Source organism: Akebia trifoliata, chromosome 1 (genome assembly GCF_017979445.1).
Source record: "Akebia trifoliata isolate Shusen 1 chromosome 1, ASM1797944v1, whole genome shotgun sequence".
Lineage (NCBI taxonomy): Eukaryota > Viridiplantae > Streptophyta > Magnoliopsida > Ranunculales > Lardizabalaceae > Akebia > Akebia trifoliata.
Genome location: NC_141375.1, coordinates 34,953,450 through 34,977,654, shown reverse-complemented (window position 1 = coordinate 34,977,654; position 24,205 = coordinate 34,953,450). Strand labels below are relative to the sequence as shown.

The following is a 24,205-nucleotide window of genomic DNA, read 5'->3' as shown; positions in this document are numbered from 1 at the left end:
CACCTTGTCGGTATTTGATGACTCCCTATTAGGTTAACTTCCCAATTTAACCACCCCTAGATTCGACAAATCAAATCCACACACTTACTTTGAGCATTCATGTGTGGGCTATTTATTAAATAGTGAAACACGCCACACAAATCTAAATCGAGAATGTACTTGTCTTGGTTTAATTTAATTTTCAATTAGTTACGATACAAAGTGAAATCTCTAAAAGTATTTAATAGTTACTAGGAATTAAAACCAGCCAAACTGTCATCCTTGGAATTTCACTGAGGTAGTAATTAATTTTCAAGAGCCTAAAAACATTTTTAAATCCCAATACAATTATTATACCAAACATCATAGAATAAACAGAATCAATGACAAACAAGAAATCAATTAAGAAGAATTACCATATGTTAGAGAGGAAAAACTTACCAAATTTCTCCAAGAAAAGCAACCAAATAAAGAGAAACAAAGGCAATAAAGCAAATTGTAAACTTTCTTTTGTGATTTTACTTTAATAGCACTTGTCTTCGAGGCGGTTTTCTCTCTCTCCCCTCCTACACCTTCAGTCCCATATATATCCACACCCATTCCATTATTACTCAAATCAAATTAACCAAATAAAAACCCAATTAATCAGAAAGCAAACAATTAATACTCAAATCACATAATCATGCAAATATACTCCATAAATTTAGATACCCAAGATTACAATATAGAATAAATGAATAAAAAATAATAATCCAGAAATGGGTGGGTAACTCTGATTTTGGAACATTAATAGCAGATTTATTAATTATTAAAAGAACTTTCCCTTTTAAAGACCCAATCTTGATAGGGTTTCACCTTCAAAACATTGGCTTTGATTTGTGTAACCATAATCTCTTTCTCTATCTCTCTCTGTTACTGTGTGGAAATTCAGATAAAACGGTAAAAATGACCCACTTTATTTGTTCTAGTTGATTCAAAGGGTCCCATAAGAAAACCTTGAACATGAAGTTTTATCGTACACCTCGTGATCAATGGTGGTGTACTTAGCTTGTTTGTGGGCGAAACGGTTATATTTCTTAGCTTACATACTGTATGAGCAGGCCTGGCAAAACCCTTGTATGACTTCTTCGATTTCTCAATAAAAATAAATATGACCAACAAAATAAGAATGTAGGAATCATTGAAATATTTGTTTGATTGAAAGGTTATTATTCATGTATTACTAGTCAATTTATCACATTTACTTTACTTTACGGGATTCCAATAGAATTATATGAAAAATCAGATCGTTTTCATTTTCATTCACAGCGACTGAATACATGTGGATGACATAAGGTCGTATACGGACGTGTACCGGTAACCCTCAAATATGCCTCTAAATGACTAGAATACCCACTAATTTCTTATTTATGCCATATTAACTATATAATTGTCTTGAATGGCCAGAACATTAAAAAAAACTACATCGATAGCATTGTTGCAAAGCATCCATGTCATTTTAGTTGAATTTGACACTAGATGCATAAAAGGACTTCAATTTGACCCAAAATCCAAAGGCCTACTTGGATTGCCTTCTCTAAGTGCGTCTGGCTCTGGTGAGGAGTCAGAGCACTTACTTTATCGTTTGGACATCCAATACTTTAAAAGAGTAATATTTTAAGAGTCAAAATAGTACTTTTATGAGAAGTATCGAAATTGGTACTTCTCAATTTTGTTTTTGCTGAGAGTCATTTTTCTGTCAAATTTTTTTGTGTGGTTCTAAAATTACCCAAAAAGTAAACACTCTTTATTTGGGGCCTATTTGCATTGACTTCTCCAAGTGCTTCTGACTCTTACGGGGAGCCAGAAGCACTTACGCTTATATCTGGATTAAGAAGTGCTTGGATAAATAACTTTTGTGGAGAGTTAAAATGATACTTTTGAGAGAAATACCTCAACAGATACTTCTCAAATTTGTTTTTGCAGTGAACACTAAATTCATGTCAATTTTTATGTTTGTTTTCAAGTATGCCCCTAAAAAAAATCACAAATACTCCCTTATTCTTTTACATTTTGTTCAAACCCTAACAATCTGTTTGGATCGAGAGAAGAGAAGATAAAATATGCAAATTTTTCTTCTTTTCTCCTATTTGGATTGTTATATGAGGAAAGAAAAGAAAAAAATAGATATAAGAGAAGGGAAAAAATGTCAAATTTGATTTTCTCCAAAAGTGGAGAGACGAGGTAGAAAGGGAAGAGAAAGAAGTTTTACAATCCAGATTTACATTTATTATTTTCAAAATTTTCAAAGATGAGTAATATTAACAGACCAACTATTACTACTTACACATCAAGTAAACAAATAAATTTAATCTGATTTCAGAAACCTAGAGATGTGGACTAGAAGATGACAAGTCATCTCCTCTCCTCTTCTCTCTCTTAATGAGTTTCTCTTCTCTCCGCTTCTCTCAATCCAAACAGAGCGTAAAGTCTTTTCTAATTTTCCCTCTCCTCCATTTCTAGCACGTAGTCCTCTCAATCTCATCTGCAAAAGCTCGACAACATCTCCAACACTGATCGAAATCAAAGTCTAAAAATTGGTAAGTTTTTTTGAAACCCCCATTTCTGAAATCCTTCTCCATCTTCATCGCTATCGCTCTCTCATTTCTTTTCATATTTCTCCAGCACGAACTCCTCTCTGCTGATGGAATCGATCGTTTACCTCTGTCTCACAGATTGAAATCTGATCATTTTTGCACCATTATCAAGGGTCTGAACATCTCAACACAGATCAAAATCTCCCACCTCCAAGATCGAACACGAATTCCTCTCAGTAAGTTTTATCGAAACCCTATTTTGATCGTTTTGATTGATAATGGTCTGAACATCTCTAACAAAAAGGGAAATTTGAATATCTTTAATTTTAGTTCGTTTACTTTTCTAAGGTCATTTTCCTCTCAATTAAATAAAAAGATAAAATCTTATTAAATGGTATTTTCCATTCGCATGAGTATAAATGTATGCTTAGGGCATTTTGGAAATCTAAAAAACATGGTCAAACAAGATCATCTATGGTATGAACTTTTAAAACCTTGTTTGATGATGGTGGAGCCCAGAATATTGGACCTTAGAACTAGGATTTGGACCTTCAAAATGGTTCAATTCTTTTTGGTTCAACTAGAAAAAAACAGAGATTAGTTCCATCTTGAAGTAGATGTTTTAAAAGTCAAAATCTGACTTCTTGGATAGTGGATACCCATAGTAGAATCAATGAGAGTTTTTTTTTTATTAATTTGAATATCTTAAATTTTTAGCACATCTGACCTGAATCCCTTGCCATGAACACTTTTGGATTCAACCATAAGCTAAAGTTGATACTATTGAGCATGGGGAAATACTATTATAAATGCCAAATAGGTTGTTTTTGCCTAAATACACCATTAGAAAGGTTTAACTTCGTATTTTTCTTTAATTTTCAAAATAGATTGTGTTGGTTATTTTCTTGTTAATTCAATGTGTCAAAATCACTCTTTTGTTCCCATTCCAGTATCTAAATCTTCAAATAAAAATAGAAGTACTTAACACTATGATTGTTTTTTCCTATCCAAAATACTTGTTTTCAAATTGAGACAATATTTACTCCCTATATGTGAAATAATTTTATTGTTAATTCATTGTGTCAAAATCACTATTTTTTCTTGATTCCTAAACCCATGCATTGGATGCATTTGTATAGATGCTTCGCTGCATTTTGATATATGTGTCATAGACATAATATCTGTAACGACTATTAGGGTATGCTTGACTGGTGGCATTAACTATCATACTGCTTGATTAGTAAATATTGTCTTCGAGGTAATAGTTGGATGAATTGATCCGTATACTATGCTTTCATAGTTACTCCTAACACATGATTAAGTCTTCTTGTTGGATACTCTTTGAAGGATAAGATGTTTTTTCCTCATTAATGATATTAATAGTGTTTCAGTATGACTCTATTTTTGCTTCTACGAAGTTATGTTCTTTATTTATTTTTTGCTTCTCAAAATATAAGTGTCATGTTTTTATACACGTTTTATTTTTCATATGTCCAATATTTAGAGGAGGTTTTGTCGAAATTTTTTTTTTTAAAAGTAGTATATTTTGAGTTTAAAATGATGTTATAATGTTTATTGAATAAAAATAGTAACTATTACTTTTTTGGAGCATAAGTTGTTGAGTTATAATGTTAAAAATAGTAATTGTTACATATAAGGGCATTCTTGTCATTTTAACAAAATTCATAATAGTTCCCAAACACCAAACTCTGTCAAACGTATTCTAACAGTACTTCTTAGAACCTACATCCAAACACAACAGTTATACACTTACTCCAGACAATATTTCAAAAAGTACTTCTGGCTACTGTATCCACACGGGCCCTTTATTTTTTTTACCCTAACCACACAAAATAGAAATAGAGAGAGGAGTCTCACAGAAGCAAACATTGACAGAAACAAACGTCAACAAAAATAAATTTCGATAGAAACAAAGAGAGGAGTCTCTCGTTTGGAACGTCGACAGAACCTCAACAGAACCCTTGAAAGTAGATCTCTCTCCCTCCGACAATGTCTTCTCCTTCAGGCTACTACGGCTGCGAGTTCTCCCTAAATATATGATCTTTGAAACCCTCAACGGAACTCTCGTCAGAAATTGTAGCAAATAGTGATTCTTTCCAGGTTCCACTTCTTTGATTCGAGGGAGAAAGGTAGATTCTCCTTTGGGTTGTCTGGAAAATCAATTTATTTATTTATTTCAGAATATCATCACTCTTACAACATGCCCATCTCAATAGTTTCTGAAATTGGTTCTTTTTTTCTTTTCTTTTTTTGATTTTCTGGAAAGTAGGCTGGATTTTTGGAAATCATCATACCTAATAGTTATTCTTAGATGTTGTAAGTTGGATTTTCTTTTGTGGGATGTTCTGAATTTTATAAATTTTTTTAACAAATTTCTCTCTAATATCTGAATGAAAGAATAATGTAGAAAATAAAGTCTTAAAGGATCATAAACATAGAATGTAAGATTGAAGATGGTTCAATTTATTTTTTATTATTTATTTGTTCTCCTTTTATTAGATTCTTACAAGGAAGTGTTTTGTGCTTTTTTGTGGTGAAAAGTTAAAGGGCCCCACATGTAAAATTGCTCCAAAAAACAAAAAAAAATGTTGAACAGCCAAATGGGTTTACTGCCTTTTCTGTAATCGTTGTTTGTTTTATAACCAAAGGAAAGAAATGCTGTGTTTCTACCCTTTTAGCCTGGTGAATTTGGGTTGAATTCAAGTAATCTTTTCAATTTATTCTCTTTTATTTGCTTTTCATATTTATATCCATAGAAGAAAGGGATCTTTTATTTATTTATTATTTTATTATTATTATTATTTTTTTCTGATAGTGATTTCTCTGATGTATTCTTCTCCGGATTGAATAGAAACGAAGGATCTGTTTGGTTTGCTTCCCTAAAGTTGTCAATTCTACGCCCCCAATGATTGTTCTTGGTGCTCTGGGTATCTTCTTGTTGAGATTTTGTTAAGTTTTGCCTAAGTTCTAATTGGGCTAAAAATGTCTACTAATATAATTTTCTAAGTGCATATGTGGTTAAGTGTCAGCATATTCACCAAGTCAAGGTTTGAGAATAAGTCGGGGTATGAGTGTCAACTTTGCTCTAACAATATGAAGAGATGAATTATCTGGTGTTTTATAAATTACTATTTACTGAATAATTTATATTTTTGGGTAAATTCAGTATGTTTCTACTATATGAACATCCTTGTTTATTGGTATGACGAGCACATGTATATTTTGTTGATGAATGTTTTCTTTTCATTTTACATATGTTGGTGTGATTTAATGTATGATAATACAAGTTTTATTATATGATAACTATCATGTTTTTATATAGGTTTTATTTTTCATATGTCCAATATTTAGGGGAGGTTATGTCCAATTTAAAATAATAAAAAAAAAGAATAAGTATATTTTGAGTTTAAAATGGTGTTATAATGTTTTTATTGAATAAAAACAGCAACTATTACTTTTTTTGAGCATAAGTTGCTGAGTTATAATGTTAAAAAAAAATAATTATTATATATAAGGGCATTCTGATCATTTTAACATAATCCAAAATAGTTTCCAAATACAACTTTGTGAGAAGTACTTCTCAGATCCTACTTCCAAACGTATAACACGTATCTAGCTACTTCAGACAATACTTCAAAAAATACTTCTGAGAGTACTTATGTTATAAGTACTTCTAACTCCTGTATCCACATGGGCCCTAAGTGATTTTAGAATTAAAAAAAAAAAAAAAATCGTGATAATCTGACTATCTCACGTGGCACACTCAATTGACTCTCTTGATGTGACAAGTTCGGGAATCATAGATTTGTAAGCCTTGGGATACGAAATTGCACTTCCCCATAAAATGTGTATCCCAAGGAAATTGTGTATCCCGAGATATACAGATCTATGGTTCCCTAACTTGTCATGTCAGGAGAGTTGATTGAGTGTGTCACGTGGGATAGTCAGATTATCATGACTCATAAAAAAATCACACCATACCAAATAGAGTCATGCTTGACGTGAAAGTGGATAGGAATCATAAATGCTTTTCATCGAGATAATCATTGATGCTTTTTCACTCGTATCTCGATGTGGTTCCCATACACTTTCACGTCAAGAAATGTGATATGAGGTTCCAACGTGAGGTCACTTAAACAAATGGTGGTTCTAAAACTCGGTTTCGCGTCTCGTCTCGTCCAGGCTCGATACCAAGTCATCTCCGGACGAGTTTTCCGATACATTCAAAAAATAAAAAAATTGAATGTTAGGTATTAAATCTCAGTAAAAAAAGTGACTTGTGCATCTGTATCGTTCAGCCCAGATACCGAGTGAACTCGGACGATATGTCTCGGTCTCGGATGAGTTTTGAAACCTAAACATTATTCTATCAAAGATTTTATTCGCAAGAACATATCTGACCCACAATATTTCTCCAGCTTCTTCAAGGAGCACTTCCAAGGAGCAGAATCTACGGTCTAGATTTTAGGTTTCCTCAGAAAAACAGAATCACAAATTCGTGAAGAGAAACTGGGAAAATGAGCGCAGGTATGTCCTCTATCTATCTATCACTTATTAATGGTTAATCACTATGTTTATTTTTTCGAGAATGATTTCTGAGGTTTTTATGATAAATTGAAGTTTAATTGGGATGGAATCACAGTTTGAGAAGAGTTCTCTTTCTCATGAAATGCGTCAGGTATTCTTTAAATTTCATGAAGGATTAGGGTTTTGAGCTTTAGCATTAGTGCCACAGAAACGAATTGGTGTTCAATTAAATCAACATGACTTTGTATGAAATTTGGATTTCTGTGATTTTCATTTTGTTCTTTAGCGTCGATTTAAGAAGATAGATAAAACTATTATAAATTATAATTTGAGGTGGCGCAGCGATCAAGTATTCTTTAGATTGCACAAAGTATTAGGGTTTTGAACTTTTAGCATTAGTGGTACCTAAACAAATTGGAGTACAATTAAATCTACATTACTTGTATGAAATTTAGATTTCTGTGATTTCCAATTTGTTCTTTAGCGTCGATTTAAAAAGGTAAAACATGAACGATTATGATAAGCTCATAGTTGATAAGCTCCTTGTGAAGGGTAAGTGAAGTGTTCAAAACTCATGGTTTTAAATCTCATCTGAGACTGATACGTCTTGGTATCGTCCATCTACGAGACGGATAGACATGTCAATCATATCAAGATTTAAAATCATGGTTCATTTTTCTCCTTGTTGAACGAGATGACTGAAACGTATTGGAAAACTCGTCCGAGGTGACTCGGTCTCGTTCATGGATTCCTTGGGGCCACCCTCCAGGTCCGGTTGACCCTCAACTCAATCAGTTGCATGTAGGACTTTCCAAGGGGTGGTGCATGTGACCATGGGGTTAGTCTCACCCGAAGGGTGGGGATACCCACAATAAGCCAAAAAAAAAAAAAAACAACTACGATAAATTATAATAATTTGAGTGGCACATTGACCTTGTTTCAAGATCTCAATGAGTCTCAGACTCTCTTTTGTTCTATTATATATGTGTGTATAATTAACATCAACTAGAGACTAGGTTAAAGCATGAGACTGAAATGTGCTAAGTTCATTCAATCCCTTGTTACTGCCCCTTTCATTCTCACGACTATCGCGGTGTTTATAGTGAATTCTGATCCAAGAAGGCTGTGAACCATCCCAGGCCCATACTCAGCCATTCTTATCGCTTTAAAAGGCCTTCCCTTTCAGCGATCTGGACACCAAAAATAGGAAAAAGGCATGCAGCTAGAAATGGATCCTGCGCAATTACTTGAAATAAGCCCCATCCATATGACAAGATCTTAGTGACCTCCGCCAATATTATCAAATTGCATATGCTACGCTGTGTCAATGCACGATCACACAATAACATATGTGGTCACATATCAGGAAAATCAATATTTAAAATAAATAAAAATAAAAAAGCCTTTTCGGATGGATAAGATTATTCAATTACATTTTGTTCTTTGCCTGCTTTGTGAACGAATTTTGTGATTTTGGCAGGTGGTGCATTTGGTGGGAATAGAGGACTAAGACCCGTACCTCCGGAAAAAGGGATATTCCCTTTGGATCACATGCATGAATGTGACTTGGTAGTATTACTTCAAAGGTTTCACTAAAACATTAAATTTCTTATATTTCTTTCTCTAAAGACATTAACTTTCTAAAGGTCATGATGCAACTGTTAATTGGTGATCTCACATTTTAAAATTCATCTTCATATAAGTTATTCTATGTGTTGATTTTTCTCAGGAGAAGAAAGAATACATCAACTGTCTCAAAACATCTGGCTTTCAATCTGAAATATGTAGACAGTTTACAAAGAAGTACCTAGAATGCCGAATGGAGAAGTAAGTTCTTTGGTTTTCTCCACTTTAATCTTATCATGAGAACTTAAAATTCGTTCTTGCTTCCCCTCACATGTTGTATTGATTCTTACAATATTTTTCTATTTAAGTCATAAATGTTAATGCAATATTTGCGGGTGATGTAGATCTCACATATGTTGTTATTAACATCAACATACTTATATATCATCATGATTACCATATTCATTCTAATTTTTCAAGTGTTTTAGCTATAAATTTAAGCTTAGAATATCTTTTGCATGAAGTAGTCATGGAGTTTGCATTTTTAAAATCTCAAGTTTGAGGTCATGTAAGATATCACACCTCCTATATCCAAGTATGGGCAATATAATTGGGTTTAAATACGTAAGAATTGTATTCCTTTTACCAATTTTTTTCCATCAATTATATTAAAATACAGATGAAAAAAAAAAAAAAAAAGAGAAGAAAGAATGGAGGTACTAACAATGCCACTTTCCTTAATGAAAAGAAAAATTGGTGCAAATATTAATCATCCTGTGAGTTTTTCTTTGATAAGCACATCCCATGATTGTAAAATCCCAAATAATGATAAAGTTCACAAATTGAAGACCTTCGAACTCTGGAAAGGTGGACCAAAAAATATAAAAGAAAAAAAAGAAAGAAAAGACAAAGGTGGTTTTGTTTTATGTTATATGGTTCTAAATATTTGTTTATCTAAGTCATCCTTTCATATCTTCTTATGTTTTAGTTTTATTTTTTTGTCAGTAGAGAACCATCTCTTGTCAAAATTAACTAATAGGTAGCATGTGCAGATATAGATGTATTAAAAAAAATATAGGATTTTATTAAATCCTTATCTCACTATAATATTGAAGGGGGTAACATAATAGAAGGATAGCTTCCAAAAAAAAAAAAAATCATAAAAATATATTTTTGTAATTTAATTAAAAAAAAAAAAAAACTAATCTGGTTATGGTCTCTTGTAATTTTATTCATTTTGAGGGAAAAGACCTTGATAATAGTTTGTTTTAAGTGTAATATGAGGGTATTTTGTGGAATTTAAAATTTTGGTGTCAACAATCCTCTACTCTACCAAATCTTATTATTATAGTTGTAAAGCTATTTGATGTTCAATGATTATTTCTTTTGGATCTCCAGGAACTTGATGGCAAAGCAAGATATGTCAGAGCTTGGATTCAAAAAGGAATATGACATGGAAGCTTCCAAAGAGAAGAATGAGAAAACTGACAGTGGAGCTACTCCCTCACTCGGTTTACAGAGTAAGACCGTCATATCTACCTGAAGTTTGAAGAGCTTGTCCACGGCATATGATGAATTCTGGAAGTTCTTAATTAAAATTTATGTCATGAGGTTACGAATGATACATTATAGGGTTTACTTTTAACATTTATTTGAGTTGTGCTAGAAGCAATTGAGGTAGGTCCATGAAAGTCCAATGTAAATGACGGCATCTTTACTGGCTCCCATGAAGTTTATGGATGAGTGGAATAGATATTGTGAGAATCCATCATCATCCAATTTAATTTTTGTCTAAACTGCTCCTCCATTCAATTTTGTCCAAAGAGAAGTTGTCTGTTGAAAATGAGCTCATATTTACTCTTTTTTCGTTTTTTGTTGAACTTGTATATTCTTTTTAACTGGGGCTGTAATCCTATTTTGCCATTCAAATACTTAGTTTGCCTTTCAATAATGCTGTAATCAACATTATTGGAAGAATGAGAAGTCTTGCTAAAGAGAGAAACTGACATTCTTGTCTAGGTCCAGAGGACAAAAATGCATGAAGATCTCAAGACTGCAGATGGAAGCCCGGCATTATTACTGCCATGAATGGCTATCCTAGTTTCAGGTGGAAAGAACCAACTGTTGACATCTAGCCACTTCAAGAGCCTAAGTACCAACCATACGCCCCATTGAAGATGCCAATCATGGGCCCAAGGCAAAGACTACAAAATACTAACTCGGAAGTAGAACAGTGGTTATAACCACGTTCTAAGTTCTCTGCTGCTGTTGAGAATGTTTCGGTGAAATATTTTGATTTTGGACAGACCAAAAATAAACATTTTGATTGACCCAAGCTTGTTTGAACATTGAAATGAGATTTTATACCTTGACCATGACAAGCTGTGGTGTGGCGCAATCAGGGATTGTGTGTTTATCATCAGATAAGAATATGCAAAAAACAATCACTTTCAGAGCTGCTCTTTGGATACCTGAAGACCATGCATGGACACTGTGAATTCTTGTTGGAAAATTTTCCCTAGAAGGAAATTTCTATTGAAAATTCTTTTCAATTCAAGAATAGTAAGGATTTTCTAAGCTTCCAATCCACCATTTAGCCAAAATATGACCTATTATATGGCAATAATTTCAACTCACATTATTTCTAACATAACCCAGGCCACTATTCCATAACCTCTAGTGTCAGAACCTATTAATATTCAAAAGATTTTGCTGAAGCCCTAGCTTGACCTAAACACCCAAAAATGATGCAAATCCCATCTGTTTGATTTGCGATGGGATTGACGATAAGTAGGTTACAATCCTACCATGTCTAAAACACAAACAAATGTTCAGGGTGAACTTGGATGCTTGGTTAGCCAGCTCAATCGTTCAAAAGCATCCTTGAAGCTCACCGCACTCCCCAGTCCAATTACTTGATAAAGCAGCTCAAAATATATACATCTAACAAACAACCATCCTCAACCCTGCTCCAGTTCAACAACTACAGCCAAGTTATTCCACGCTACAAGGGCTAGTAATATAAACAAAACAAATTCTGCTGAGCTACCCCAGCTTTGTCTTTAGTTTCTGCTTATGTGATCTACATCTTTTTTAAATGAAAACGAAAAACAGTCAAAGGTAAAACTGGGGCTCAGTAGGATTCGACTTTACAGTATAGTTGAGACACCAAGACCAGTTAAAATTATTGCAAAAGAATATGAAGCCTTTCTAGAGAGAAAAACTGACATTCTTCAATCTGCACTCTCTCCCAATAAACAACCCTCACGAAGTAGTAAAAAGTCCTTCATTGTCAAGCACTAAGCCACCTTCCTTGGATCACGAGCCGCAGACAAATGATCCTGCAAAACAAATTGTGTGTGAACATGATATATAATATTTACCAACATATTTTTTAAGGAAGATGCAAGGATTTTCCATTTTTGAGGTTTACAGTGTGGTGGTAATCCATATCCAACATAACATGGACATTTCAATGCCACCATCAACATCCACCTTTTCAACACACTTACATGGCAAGCACCCCAAGAGACCCTGGTGTTGGAATCCTTGTCATTTGGGTAACTCAAATCGACTCATCTGAATGACCCCCTATCGCCTAGCTTACCCCTCATGTTCTGAATAACACTATTTTTAACTAAACAAATTCTTGCATTGAGTGGACCTAATATTATGGATTTGTCAAATTATATATATATATATTTTTTAAACAATACAAAGCTTCAACCCAAATCTTTTTCCTCAATATCAAAATAACATCATGAGAACATTAATGAAATAAGAAACTGTACTCACTATTCCGGTGTAATAAAAGTCAATCTTACCGATATAAAATCAAAAGCTTTTGTCTCCTCTTTCTTTGAGCTGTTCATCATTGTACTGTGAGTTTGAATGGGAATATTTGGATGGAAAATGTCCGGGAGAGTACTAGAGTACCCTCCATCCCTGCTGCTACCATCCACATGGCCATGGCCAAGACCAGCATTTACTTGAGCACTCAGATTTCCAATAGGTTGGAAGTTTGACATTGTTGCTAGGAGCTGCTGCTGGGTAAGAAAACTCCCCATCGCACCATAATTGATAAGGTGGGAAGCAAAAGCTTGGTTGTACATGATGTTAGGAGGAATGTTGTAATGCATAGATCCCAAAGGGAACATCGCATTCGGGTTCATCCCGACCATTTGAGAACTAAATATGCCATTCAAACCATCATTTGAAACCTGGTGGCTTGGTTGAGTGGTCAGACCTGTGGTGCCTTCAGAGATTGCCTGAGGAAAGCCTCTTTGCAGGTTGACATCAGGGGCCTTTTCATTAATAGACAGGCTAGCCATTAAATCAGGCACGTCTTTTTTATGGTCAGTTGATTCCTGTGAAGGTTCAGAAGTGGGACCAAAAATATCCAATAGTTCGATCCCATTTTTATTTGCTGACATACGAGTCTCATTGACAGATTGCTTACCATCGACTGTCAAGCCCGAAAAGAGGTCCCCAACATGTTCTCTATCCTCAGACGTGTGGAATGAGACATCTGCAAAAGGGTCTTCTTCATTTTTAAGTCCACTGGTGCTTATGCCAGTGATCAAGTCATCTCCAAACAGATCATCAATCACAGGGGTGGGTGAAGTCATCAAATTAGTTACACTTGGCTCACTTTGCTTGTGTATAGAATCTTCACTCCCATTATAGTCATCTGAATCACCAGTATCTATTAAGTCGGGTATCTGAACTACAGCTGTTGTCTCGGCTTTCGCACTGGGCGGCTTTTCTGAAAGGTTCTTTGCTCCAGTAGTTTGATCTCCACCAAGGAGGCTTAAGACCTGTCCATTCAAAGCCCACAAATATTTATGTTACAACCGCTGAACTCCATGAGCCTACCAACCAAAAGCAAGAATTACATACTGAGTATCATGAATCTTACATAAGTCCGTGAGTCAACACAAAAAATTATTTCAGAAGGTAAGCATCAAATGAGTAATTTTCCAAAATAGAAGGCCTTATAAAAATAAATTGAAAATTTTCAACGCCCTCCAGTACAATAACACTGCCTTCCTGAGAATCCTCAACAAAAAATAGGTCTCCACAAATACAAAACCAGACGTATAAAAGACTAGAGAGTAAAGTTAGCATGAGTAAAGAATACTGAATTTAGCACGGGTCTATTAATAGATAATGGGCAACAAAAAGGTAATTGGGTTGCAAGCATTTCAATTGCGAAACTACCGAGAATCTTATCCAAATAAATGTGAACCAGACAACTCAAAACCTAAATATATCTAATAAAGTCCAACTACAGAATAACAATGCATACCTTGTTAGCCTTCTCCCTAAGAGATGCTTGGGGAGATTCGGAACATCTCACCACGGTATCTTTGTTTTCACTAAAATAAGATGCTACAATCGAAAAATGTGTATCATCCTTCTTCCTCAAAATGGACTCGAGGATGCAGACAGCCTTCATGCGGACCTGAAGACAGCAATTAACCCCAAATATCCCTTAGAACCCACGTAAGCTGGACTTGAACCCACTACCTCAAAGTTTCTTTGCTGTGTCAAACCAAATGAGCTATGGGTCTAAGCCAAATTGTGGTATTATAAAGAGAAAATAAATAATTAACCAGTAATTCAATCATGCCTGCCACAAGTGAGATTGGAGCTTTGACTCAAGGGCATGACTCAAAGCCACTGCATCCAGCTTTAAGGCCTCCACCAGGAAAGCCTGTATGGCATCACGAGTGGGTTGAAGACGCACACCACCAGATGTAACAATGGTCTCCAATAGCCTCTCCTCGCGACTTTTACTCCCAGCATTGCTTGAACTTGAGCCCCCATTTGAATCCTGTCCCCAAGTTCCAGAAACAACATTCTTAGAGACACCGGAAGAGCCTCGTGTTTCACTGAGATGTTCAACTCCTTCAAATCTATCTGATCTATCTATCTCTGTTGTTAACGATCTTCTAAGATTTGGGCTTTTGTAACTCCCATTGTCATTCTTCCGCAGTGAGTGAGCTGCAGTGAAACTACTCAATCCCTGTTTGATAGAAGTACTTCCAAGACCAACAACTTCACTAAGAAACGATTTCTTATCTTCAGTACGCATCTCAAAGTTCGTATTACCAAATCCTTCTATTCTTCTATTAAGATCTTCCATTTGCGATGACTTGTTTTCCTCTGAAGAAAAGATTGCCGATATTGCTTCGTGAGCTGTTTCACGAACGGCCTTATTAAGGGCATCCCCCTTTAAAGGATCAGTCTGGCCTTTATAGTGAAACAATTGGCGAATCGCTGCTGAATGACGTTGCATTTCTCTCCTGAATTCAGTCCCGGATTTCCCCACCGCATATTTGATCAGCCTTAGTGTCTACACACGAAGAACAAAATGATAGAAGGGTACCATTATTTGTTATGCTATGGTTAGAACGTAAGTGCAAGTTTAAAGGTTCTAAATGAGCAAAAAGAAACCAAAAAGTATGTGGATCATAGTGACAAAAATATGTAATTTTCTCAATAAAAAAATCACGATTTTTTTCAAAAAATACCAATTTTTAAAGATATCTCGGATTTTTCAAAAGAAAAAAAGAAAGATTAATTGTGATTTATTTGACAATTTTTTGAAAAGATCACATTATTTTTGTATTTTTTATACTATTTTTAAGTGTATTTTATCATTTAATATATAAAATATATATTTTTTTACATTTTTATACGTAAAAAAGTTATATTTATTTTCTAATTTATACAATGGTTTCTCGATTTTATCGACATTTTACCAACTTTTACCAAAGTTTTCTCTTGCTGAATTATTCCCGAATTACAACTTCGTCACTATGATGTGGATTGAGGCAGTAAGGACTGATTTGAAGACACTCAACATAATTGAAACCTTAGATTTAGACAAAACTGAATGGAGGAACAGGCTTCATTCAGAACGATGATGTGTCATGATATACTATAATTCAATTTGGAAAACTAGTTCTCACTCTCTATTTCTCTCGAATTACTTTTGAAAAACTAAATGTACCACCCTCCAAGATCTCATTTTTATGGCCTTGGAAGAGGAAAGACGACTGATTTTGACAAACCCATCTCAGTTTCGGTCACTGCATGAACTATTACACAATAAATTCAAAGAGATCTGTTTACAGCTAATGAATCTGCATAAAGAAGATACAAATTATAAATCCATGATATGTATCGAAGAGATTTCGTACCTTTTGTTTGACAATTGGGCTCTTATGATCAAGCCTTTTGAAGATAAATTCAGAAATCTCTTTCACGATACTGACGTGAGAAGAGCGAAGCAGCTCGCATATCTCCTCTAACTTATAAACAGGAGCGACCTTATCTTCATCAATCGTTGCTACTTCGATCATCCGAGATCTCCAGTAAGCCTCGACAGCTCTTCTGCTCTGGTCCATCTCGCTAAACCAAAAAAGGACCTAAGCCGTTCGATCTCCTTGTCCAATCACACGGATTTATGGAACAAAGTGATCGATAACTAGAGTCTTAGAGCGCAACTTGAATTGCAAGTTTGCAACCCAAATGATCCCAATCAAATAATCCAAATACACAATATCAAATTTCTTGATCACGAAAACACCCTACGAATCAGAAGAAAAAAAAAGAAATAATTGAAAATCTCCAACAATCGAGAAGAATTGAACCCTAACTTCTTCAATTGTTCGAGGATCATTCAGCCAAAAACGATCAAGGAGATCCTAGTCCCTAGATACATGAAACAATTCAAATCGATGCATAAAAAGAGGGAATTGGATCTTCCAAATGTAGGAAATTAGGGTTTTCGTGATCAATGATTTATATATATATCTGACGAAATTCAAAGAGAATTTGGGGAAGAAAATATGTGAGACAGACAAGTTGGGTGGTGCAGACAACTCCACTTCGATCGCATACGCACAGAACAGCGCACCGACCCTGGAGGTTAAAGTTAACGCGTGTACTAATTATGTTTTTAAAACTCGTTTTCGCGTCTCGTCTCGTCCATTCCCGATATCGAGTTGTCTCGGACGAGTCATCTCATCTCCATCTGCAATGGTTTTAAATCATTTAAAAAATCTGAAAAACATTCTGAAATGATTCTATGGATCGAAAGAAAGAGAGAGATTACTTCATTTATAAGAGGCAGGTGAAGTTTTTCACCAAATCCCTTTGTTCTCTGGTTCACTTGGTTGAGAAGAGGAAAAAAATCGATTTAGGAGTAAAAGGATATGGTTTGGAGATGAAAACAGAATCTCGGACGAGATTTTCTATATGTATCGCTTGTCTCGCAAGATGACGTCAAACCCTAATACTTTGTCTGTCCATCTCATTACTTGATGATACTGCAACGGCTCAAGCAATACATCTCAGTCTCGAACGCGTTTTAAAACCATGGTACTAGGGTCTCAGTGGGTGTCCATTTAACACGATTCCAAATTGTTATTTTAATATCCGATTCAAGTTGATCTAAAAGGAACCGAACCAAATTGAAACTGGAGCTTACTGGTACTCGATGGATACTTTGGAATTTTTTTTTTTTTCATATTATAAATGGTAGAAGGTTTTTGATACTTTGGAAGCTAATAAATATTAAGTATATTTTTTTATTTTCATATAAATTATATGTTATAATTTAAAATGTCCAATTTTTTTCTATAAGCTAATTACTTGTATAGTAGATGAATTTATTTTTTGAAAAAAATATTAATTAGAATAATTTGTAATTATGCTATCAATGCTCTTTATAGATGATATGTTGTGTTCCTAAAATAATTCTTTTTATAATAATTTATAAATGATATATTTTTTCATATTTTATAATTAAAAAAATGCATACAAAAAAATAGAATTATACCATCACTCTAGATTATTTTGACTTATCCATTTATTAAAAATCGAAACTAATGAGTAACCATGGTCTTTGGCATTTCCAATTTTATAATCGAAACAGGAATTTTTAAAAACTAGATCAAGAAAATTATGAAGGTTTTGGCTCTAAATTTTTTAGAAATCGAACCAGAACAGACCCGTTGACACACCTAACTATACCCGATACAAGTGTCCAAAAACCTGAACCTGAACCGGCTCGCAAACTATGGGGGTGCCCATTTAACTAGAACCAAAAACCCAGATCCCTTTATTCTATATTCTATTATAGTTGGGTCTAAATGGTACCAAATGATTCTTTTCAATGAGAATGAGTACCCATGCCACCCTTTATATAATGAAATAATATATAGATGATTGAAGAATTTCAGACCTTTTAAAGTTGATAGATATTACCCAAAATGATAGTGTCTCATAAAAGTTTATTGCTTGTAAAGAAGAAAATAAATTTTAATAAACCTTCAGATTCAAACTTGGAAGCTGGCCCATCAGACAGCCTGGCTTGGAGAGGCCACACCAACTTTTGTGATTTACATATGAATTGGGTGGCATTAGCAAAAGTTGATGTGGCAATAACTAATGGAAAGAGTTACAGGTTAGCCGTAAAGATACCGCTTAACATGGACCAAAAAAAAAAAAAAAAACCGTAGAATTTGATTTAAAAAAATAATTATGAGACAATTTTGTCTCAAATAGCAGGATCTACAAAATCGTCAGATTCATCAACTATCATCTCATTTCTAAAGAGGAGTTTGAGGTGGGGTAGAATTTTTGGAAGCATGGGTAAATCAGCTATGTTAACACTCATCAAGTCAAAACCAATACATGTTTTGTGCATGTGGGTCTCATCGAAAACTGGGATTTTTGGGTACCTCTGGCTGAAATGTGTAAGAATGATGCGGTATGCATCAGCAGAGTCCCCCACATCAATGGCTTCCCTTGTTGTGCTATGATTCCTTGCTATGGCCTCATCCACCATGCCATCCTCGAAAGTTGCCTGCACCAATGAGAATCACAAATGAAATTTTGACCACTAAATTGGTCTGTTCTATTTTCAAGATTATAACTACAACATTAAAAGATCAAGAACATAAATTTTTTATCTAGCGATAACTTGCCTCATGTATAAGAATTGTTGCTCCATGAGACGCGTCTATCAGTTCGGGACAAGGCCTAGTGTCACCAGAGTACACAAGCTTCCAACCCGGTATCATTTTTCCAACACTATTGATTCTCTCTGCAGCCTTTACAACAACACCAAATGCTTGCGGACAATGCATGACAGGGACGCTTATCAAAGCCTCCAAACCAGCTTCTCCAAGCACTTTCTTCAAGTTCTTTAGGATTTTGAAACTCGCAGCAATGTCAACTAGACTACCAGGTCTCTTCCAACATTTTTGCATGGGGTTTCCTTTAGCAAACAAACTCGTTTCAATATTTGGAGTAATTACCCCTACCCCATCGCTCTTATTCCCACTTGATTCGAGAGTGTCCTCAAAAGTAGCCAAAGAAGCTTCCATTGTATGTCTACAATCCAAGAACTGCATATCAAGATCTTCGAGTCTTTGGTATGCATCCAAGAATCTTTTTAGCTGCCTTGGCCCAATAACGAGCAAAGGTTCATGAGAGATTCCTCTTAACAACTCGCATCGCAAAGCAAGTATTCTTGCTAGACCCGTGTGATGATCGGCATGAATATGAGAAATCCAAATACACCTTAATCCTTTCACAGCATTGTCGGCACCCTTTAAACCAAATCTGTTTTCAAGAAATAAATCACCATCGCAGTCCATTAACTGGGATAAGAATACATATATTGTAGAAAGGAAAAAAGGTATAATAACAGTATCATAGAGGCCACAATTTAGAAAGAAAGATATTACCTTCTTTTCAGCTGGCCAAGGGTTCCTTCACCGCAATCTAAGAGTAAACTTCCTTTTGAGAAAAGATTAACATAGATGGAACTAACATTGCGATATTTTGATGGCTGAGAAGAACCCGTCCCTAGAAGAACTATCTCCATGTCTTCTCTTGTTATATTCTCCAAACAACTAGGAGGAGCTGATTCATGCTTAACCTCATTTACAAAACATGGGATCCCCTCCTCAGATGAACCTGTACCTTGCTTTCTCAAGTTTATATTTCGTATACAATCGTTCGCGTTTATCCATGGCTCTTCAATCATTACTATATCTTCGTCAGTAGGAAGTATCACCTTTTTAGTTTCTGTGGATCCATGCCATAGCTGATTAACTTCTTGTACAGAATCTACAATCTCAGGAATCTCTGATACAAGTTCATTGACAATCTCTGTGGGAGAAGACAAACTTGGAATCCCAGATCTGTCCAACCCAAGCTGTGCGTAAGGACGCAAGTGGAACTATAATGCATGTTTGAAAGAAATATTGTTGTTAGTTATAAAGTTAAGGTGAGGTAATATTCAATAATAAAACAAACATTACAGACAACAAGGACAATAAAGACTATGTTTCAATTCAAAACTGCTTGGCAAAGGGCTAAAAAATCATTCAATTTCCTGACAGAATACTGACAAAAAAATTTAATGGAATACTGAAAGGTACTCCAAATCCAGTCTTAGGGAAAGTAGAAATCAACTGTTTTATACCTTTAGGAGATTTTCAGCAGAAGTGCTTTCACTAAGCTTTGGAACAGAATCCTGGAAAATAGAAATCAACTGCTCAATTGCCCTGAACATGTAAAAAGTGGCCAACTCCCAGCCACAATAAATTTGGTATTTGCTTCCTAAAGGAGAATTCGTAACTAACCAACCTTGCTTAAAGCAATAGAATCTGGAGCGAAGTTGTTTAGGTGCTGATGAGACCAAAAACCTGGAGCTGGAAAGAATTGAGGAGATAAGTAATTAAGTCGTGCTGCAATTCTTGCACTGGCTTTTAGAATCGGAACTTCCATGTTCATTCTGCAAACAAATGAATGGTAAGTGAAAAAACCAACACGAGCAAGCAGAGATGGTTGATCAAATGTTCAGAAAAAAGAATAAAACCTCACATTTCATGTCCAGCCATGATGTGTTGAGCCCCACCAAATCTTTTCATCCACTTTTGGTAATCGGCAGTCATCGTGACAGAAGATGGACTCAAGTGAATTATACAATTTACAGACTTAAGGCCATCCACAGAATCTGCATAATAACCATTCAGGGATTGTATGGATAATAGCTCCTGTAAATGAGATACTGTTGGGCAGTCTACAAGGATTACGATAGGACCAGGAATTGAGGGGCCAAGTACATCACTCGGATGAATCTGTGCAACCAGAAAAAGAGAGGAACATATTTAGAACACATAATATAAAACAGAAGAAGCGTTCGGTCACAACGATATAAGCCAAAAACTAAAGTGAGGTCATAACAATTTTCTTTTAACCCACCATAGTATTTTGATGATCCGACATGACTGAGTTTCCAAGTTGTAGTTCACGATATTTAGGCCCTGGTTTCAATCCAAGGGCCTGAGCTTTTGCTGGATCAAACTTCCCCTTAATTTCAGATAATTCACAAACATAAATTACGGAAATGTCACCAGGTTTTAAAACAGGTTCATCTTTCCTATCTGGATTTTGTGAATGTGATAGAAGAGGCTCTAACTGATCTTTGTCCTCTTCTAAACCCACACATGGACCCAACATGGAGAAATCGTCCTCCATGAGTTGACTTAATCCAGAGAAATTTGGCCGCAGGAGAATTGCGGATATCTTGACAACCTCATCATCAATTAGGACAATGGGGTCTGTAAAGTTTCCCAGACCGGAAACGGAAGCTCCTTCAGAATTGGGTGTTGGGCCAAAGCTATGAGTGTGAATAATGGCAGCATTTGGGATGAACAACCGCATTGCATCAACAAAATAGTTGAGATCAGCGGACCCCCATATTTTAACCTTCAAAACGACAGGAACCACTCATTACAATATTGCAATCATAGAAGAGTGCACAATAAATAAAAAAGCACACAAATATTTTTTTCCTCCAGATCAGAGATGCATAAAGTCAACTTGTTACTTACAGACATCCCTTCCTCTCCCATGCCAGCTAAAGTCAACAAAAGACCTGTGAGGTATAGTAAACAAACAAGTAAGCGACCCTCCAGATCCTCTTTTGGCATGGACAGTTCATACATGAACTAAAATGTTAAAGAGTTGGGGAAATTATATGAATTCAAGTTATGCAGTTCTTGATATAAGTGCGAACAAAGTCTACTTAAGCCTCTTAACAACAGTGTACAACTTTAGATTTTTCCAGAAGCAACACAACTAGTCGACCCACAAGAAAAATACAATGTCAAAAAGGCCAACTTCAGAGGCACTAACCTGGAAGTCCACCAGCTGTTTCTGAGCAGACACGAGAAAGGAATATGTGATCAATCTGAAACAAGAGAAAACAGAAAACACCAACAAGATGTGTTTCCATAGTGAAAGGAACTCTTGTCATAAATTTGGAAAATAACATAAAAATGATTATAATTATAATAATAATAATAATAAAAGTGGATTGACAATCACAAATCTAAAGATGTCAACTTCATAGATATCTCATACCTTTGATAACTTTATCTTGTGCTCAGTACAGAACCGTTGCAATCCCTAGAACAAGAACAACCCATTCGTGAATAGAACCAAGAGTACCCAGAGTACGTCTCATATATATAATTATGCCATGCATTTTTTTATTTTCTCTTTTTCTTTTGGAGTGGGTTACACAAGCAAAACAGAGTCCAATTAAGGAAAAAACATTATATAGAAAAACCCATTTCAAACATTGTATAGCTCCAGAGTAGGGATCCCTGTTTATGTCCAGGTGGGAACTTCTATGAAAGGATGACTAGTAAGTTGATGGGGCTGTGATTGTTTTGTGTATATTGTATTCTTGACTTCACTTATATATTTGGTAGTCTTTTCTCGACCTCCCTACTTCTCTTTTAGTTTAACAAATAAAAACAAATTAATGAACTCAGATGAAGGTTGACCATCATGGAAGGAAAGCTTTGATATTTTAATGTGTTATTCTTTCTCACATTCAAAGTAGAGACAACCAACCTTTCAAGAAAAAAGTAGAGACAACGAAGTTTTGTTTTTCCCCTTGATGTATAAAAAGGATTTAACTAAGAAATAAAACAAATACAAGCTCAAAAGGAAAGCTCATAGTAGTTAAGGTGACCAACCAAGGGAGCTAACACCCTAAATAACCAACAGCACCACCCCAAGCAAACAAACAACTTTCTTTCTTTATAGATTTTTCTTTCTTCCTGCAATGCCGTGGCTATTCCACTGTGTACCCTGATTAAATATGGTTTCCAGCTCATGGAGCGAATCGAGTTGTTGATAAGGTTCAAGATTGATTACAGGGGAATAAGAAATATAACTCTTACACAAACGCATAGAAAAAATTCAGGACTTAACAACAGTGATAAATATTCATCTTTTCCAATGTTATGAAGCAATTCAGATTCTTTTTACCCCATATCCCAAAACTTACCTCTCCAGCATTAAATATAAATCTCTGTTTGTCGAAGAACAACAAAACTGATGGAGACGTGTCCTGTGTATCCATTCCAGTCCCCAGAATCTGCAAAACAGAACCAAACAAGTACGCAAATCAGTGACCCAGTCAACTCCCGCCCCATCTCCAAACCCAACTCTAGTCTTCTTCTTTTTTTCATTTACACCACAAATCAAATCTCAGAAACTAAGTAAAAGTAACAAATTTATGCAAATTAACTTAAAAATAAAAAACCTTTATAGAACCCCAGACCAAAAAAAAATGAAACCCAATTCATAGAACCAAATTTACAGAAATCCCAAGAGATGTAAAAAACCTTTTACCTGCACATAAGAGATAGTATTGATGGGATTAAGCTTCCGGACCTTCAATTGCAAGGTCTTAGGCGTATCGCTCTTATCTCTCCCTTCTGCCCTCCTCTTATTGAACTCAACAGACCCACTACCACTCTTCTCCATTGGTTCGTCCTTCTCCTTTCTGCTCCTATTGTCTCTCAGAGTACTGTTGCGTCTACTCCTCCAAAGCGGAGAAGGAATGTTTCGCTCTCTTCTTACTGCCGAAGAAGAGAAGAAGACTGTACGAAGAGAGAGAGGTTTTTGATGGGTTTTAGGTTTGGAGGAGAGAAGAGAAGGTTTAATGAAGGGGAGGAGAAGAGGAGAGTAGCAATTGGTGGAGAAAAGAAGAAGTCTGATGTTTCCAATTTGTGGCATTGTTTTTTACGACTTCCTTTGCTTCGAAAGTTCAAATTCGATGGCTGAAGCTGAACTAGGGCTGCCACGGATCGGTTCGGTACCGGATCAGTACCATACCATTACCTATCCGAAAATTTTACTTCGGGGCCGATTGATTGCGCTTCTAAACGCGGATTTTGGTGCGTTTGCATAAAAAATCCAACTTTTCCTCCAGGTTGGCGTGTTTGATAATGATTCTAAAATCTGCATTTCGAATTTTTAACCGTGTCTAACCGCAGTTTTGAGAAGCTCATGGAATGAGCTTTTTTTTTCTGCGTTTGCGGGAGATGCAATGACCGAAAAACGGTCGAATGAAAAAGGCGGAAATACCCTTCTCTTCTTCTACGTTGTCGATAGAAACTCCTCTCTCGCACACAGCTCTCTCTACC

At 35.4% G+C, this 24,205-nt stretch overlaps 3 protein-coding genes across 5 annotated transcripts; 1 reads left to right on the top strand and 2 right to left on the bottom strand.

The window, feature by feature from the left end:
* Positions 1-2,350: 2,350 nt before the first annotated feature.
* LOC147412092 (uncharacterized) lies at positions 2,351-10,476 on the top strand. 3 transcript variants are annotated; one of them, XM_086456178.1, is made up of 6 exons: positions 2,351-2,558; positions 2,694-2,791; positions 6,995-7,103; positions 8,584-8,672; positions 8,833-8,930; positions 10,068-10,476. In XM_086456178.1, exons 3-6 carry the CDS (start codon positions 7,094-7,096, stop codon positions 10,210-10,212), a joined length of 342 nt encoding a protein of 113 aa, XP_086312304.1. In that variant the 5' UTR covers positions 2,351-2,558; positions 2,694-2,791; positions 6,995-7,093; the 3' UTR covers positions 10,213-10,476. The 3 variants fall into 3 exon arrangements, with proteins under 3 accessions (XP_086312304.1, XP_086312296.1, XP_086312313.1); XM_086456170.1 differs by having other exon boundaries at positions 2,644-2,791; XM_086456187.1 differs by lacking the exons at positions 2,351-2,558; positions 2,694-2,791 and adding an exon at positions 4,087-4,705.
* Positions 10,477-11,581: 1,105 nt separating this feature from the next.
* Positions 11,582-16,946, bottom strand: LOC147412091 (protein MODIFIED TRANSPORT TO THE VACUOLE 1-like). The gene is made up of 6 exons (XM_086456158.1): positions 16,795-16,946; positions 15,878-16,713; positions 14,302-15,027; positions 13,978-14,133; positions 12,494-13,486; positions 11,582-12,010 (listed from the first exon to the last, which is right to left on the bottom strand). Exons 2-6 carry the CDS (start codon positions 16,082-16,084, stop codon positions 11,969-11,971), a joined length of 2,124 nt encoding a protein of 707 aa, XP_086312284.1. The 5' UTR covers positions 16,085-16,713; positions 16,795-16,946; the 3' UTR covers positions 11,582-11,968.
* A 1,241-nt stretch (positions 16,947-18,187) lies between these two features.
* LOC147412090 (tRNase Z TRZ3, mitochondrial-like) lies at positions 18,188-23,821 on the bottom strand. Its single transcript, XM_086456145.1, has 12 exons — positions 23,409-23,821; positions 23,062-23,151; positions 22,125-22,169; positions 21,897-21,951; positions 21,593-21,636; positions 20,961-21,467; positions 20,580-20,836; positions 20,343-20,490; positions 20,179-20,229; positions 19,436-19,932; positions 18,671-19,310; positions 18,188-18,549 (listed from the first exon to the last, which is right to left on the bottom strand). Exons 1-12 carry the CDS (start codon positions 23,793-23,795, stop codon positions 18,241-18,243), a joined length of 3,030 nt encoding a protein of 1,009 aa, XP_086312271.1. The 5' UTR covers positions 23,796-23,821; the 3' UTR covers positions 18,188-18,240.
* Between the last annotated feature and the right edge of the window lie 384 nt (positions 23,822-24,205).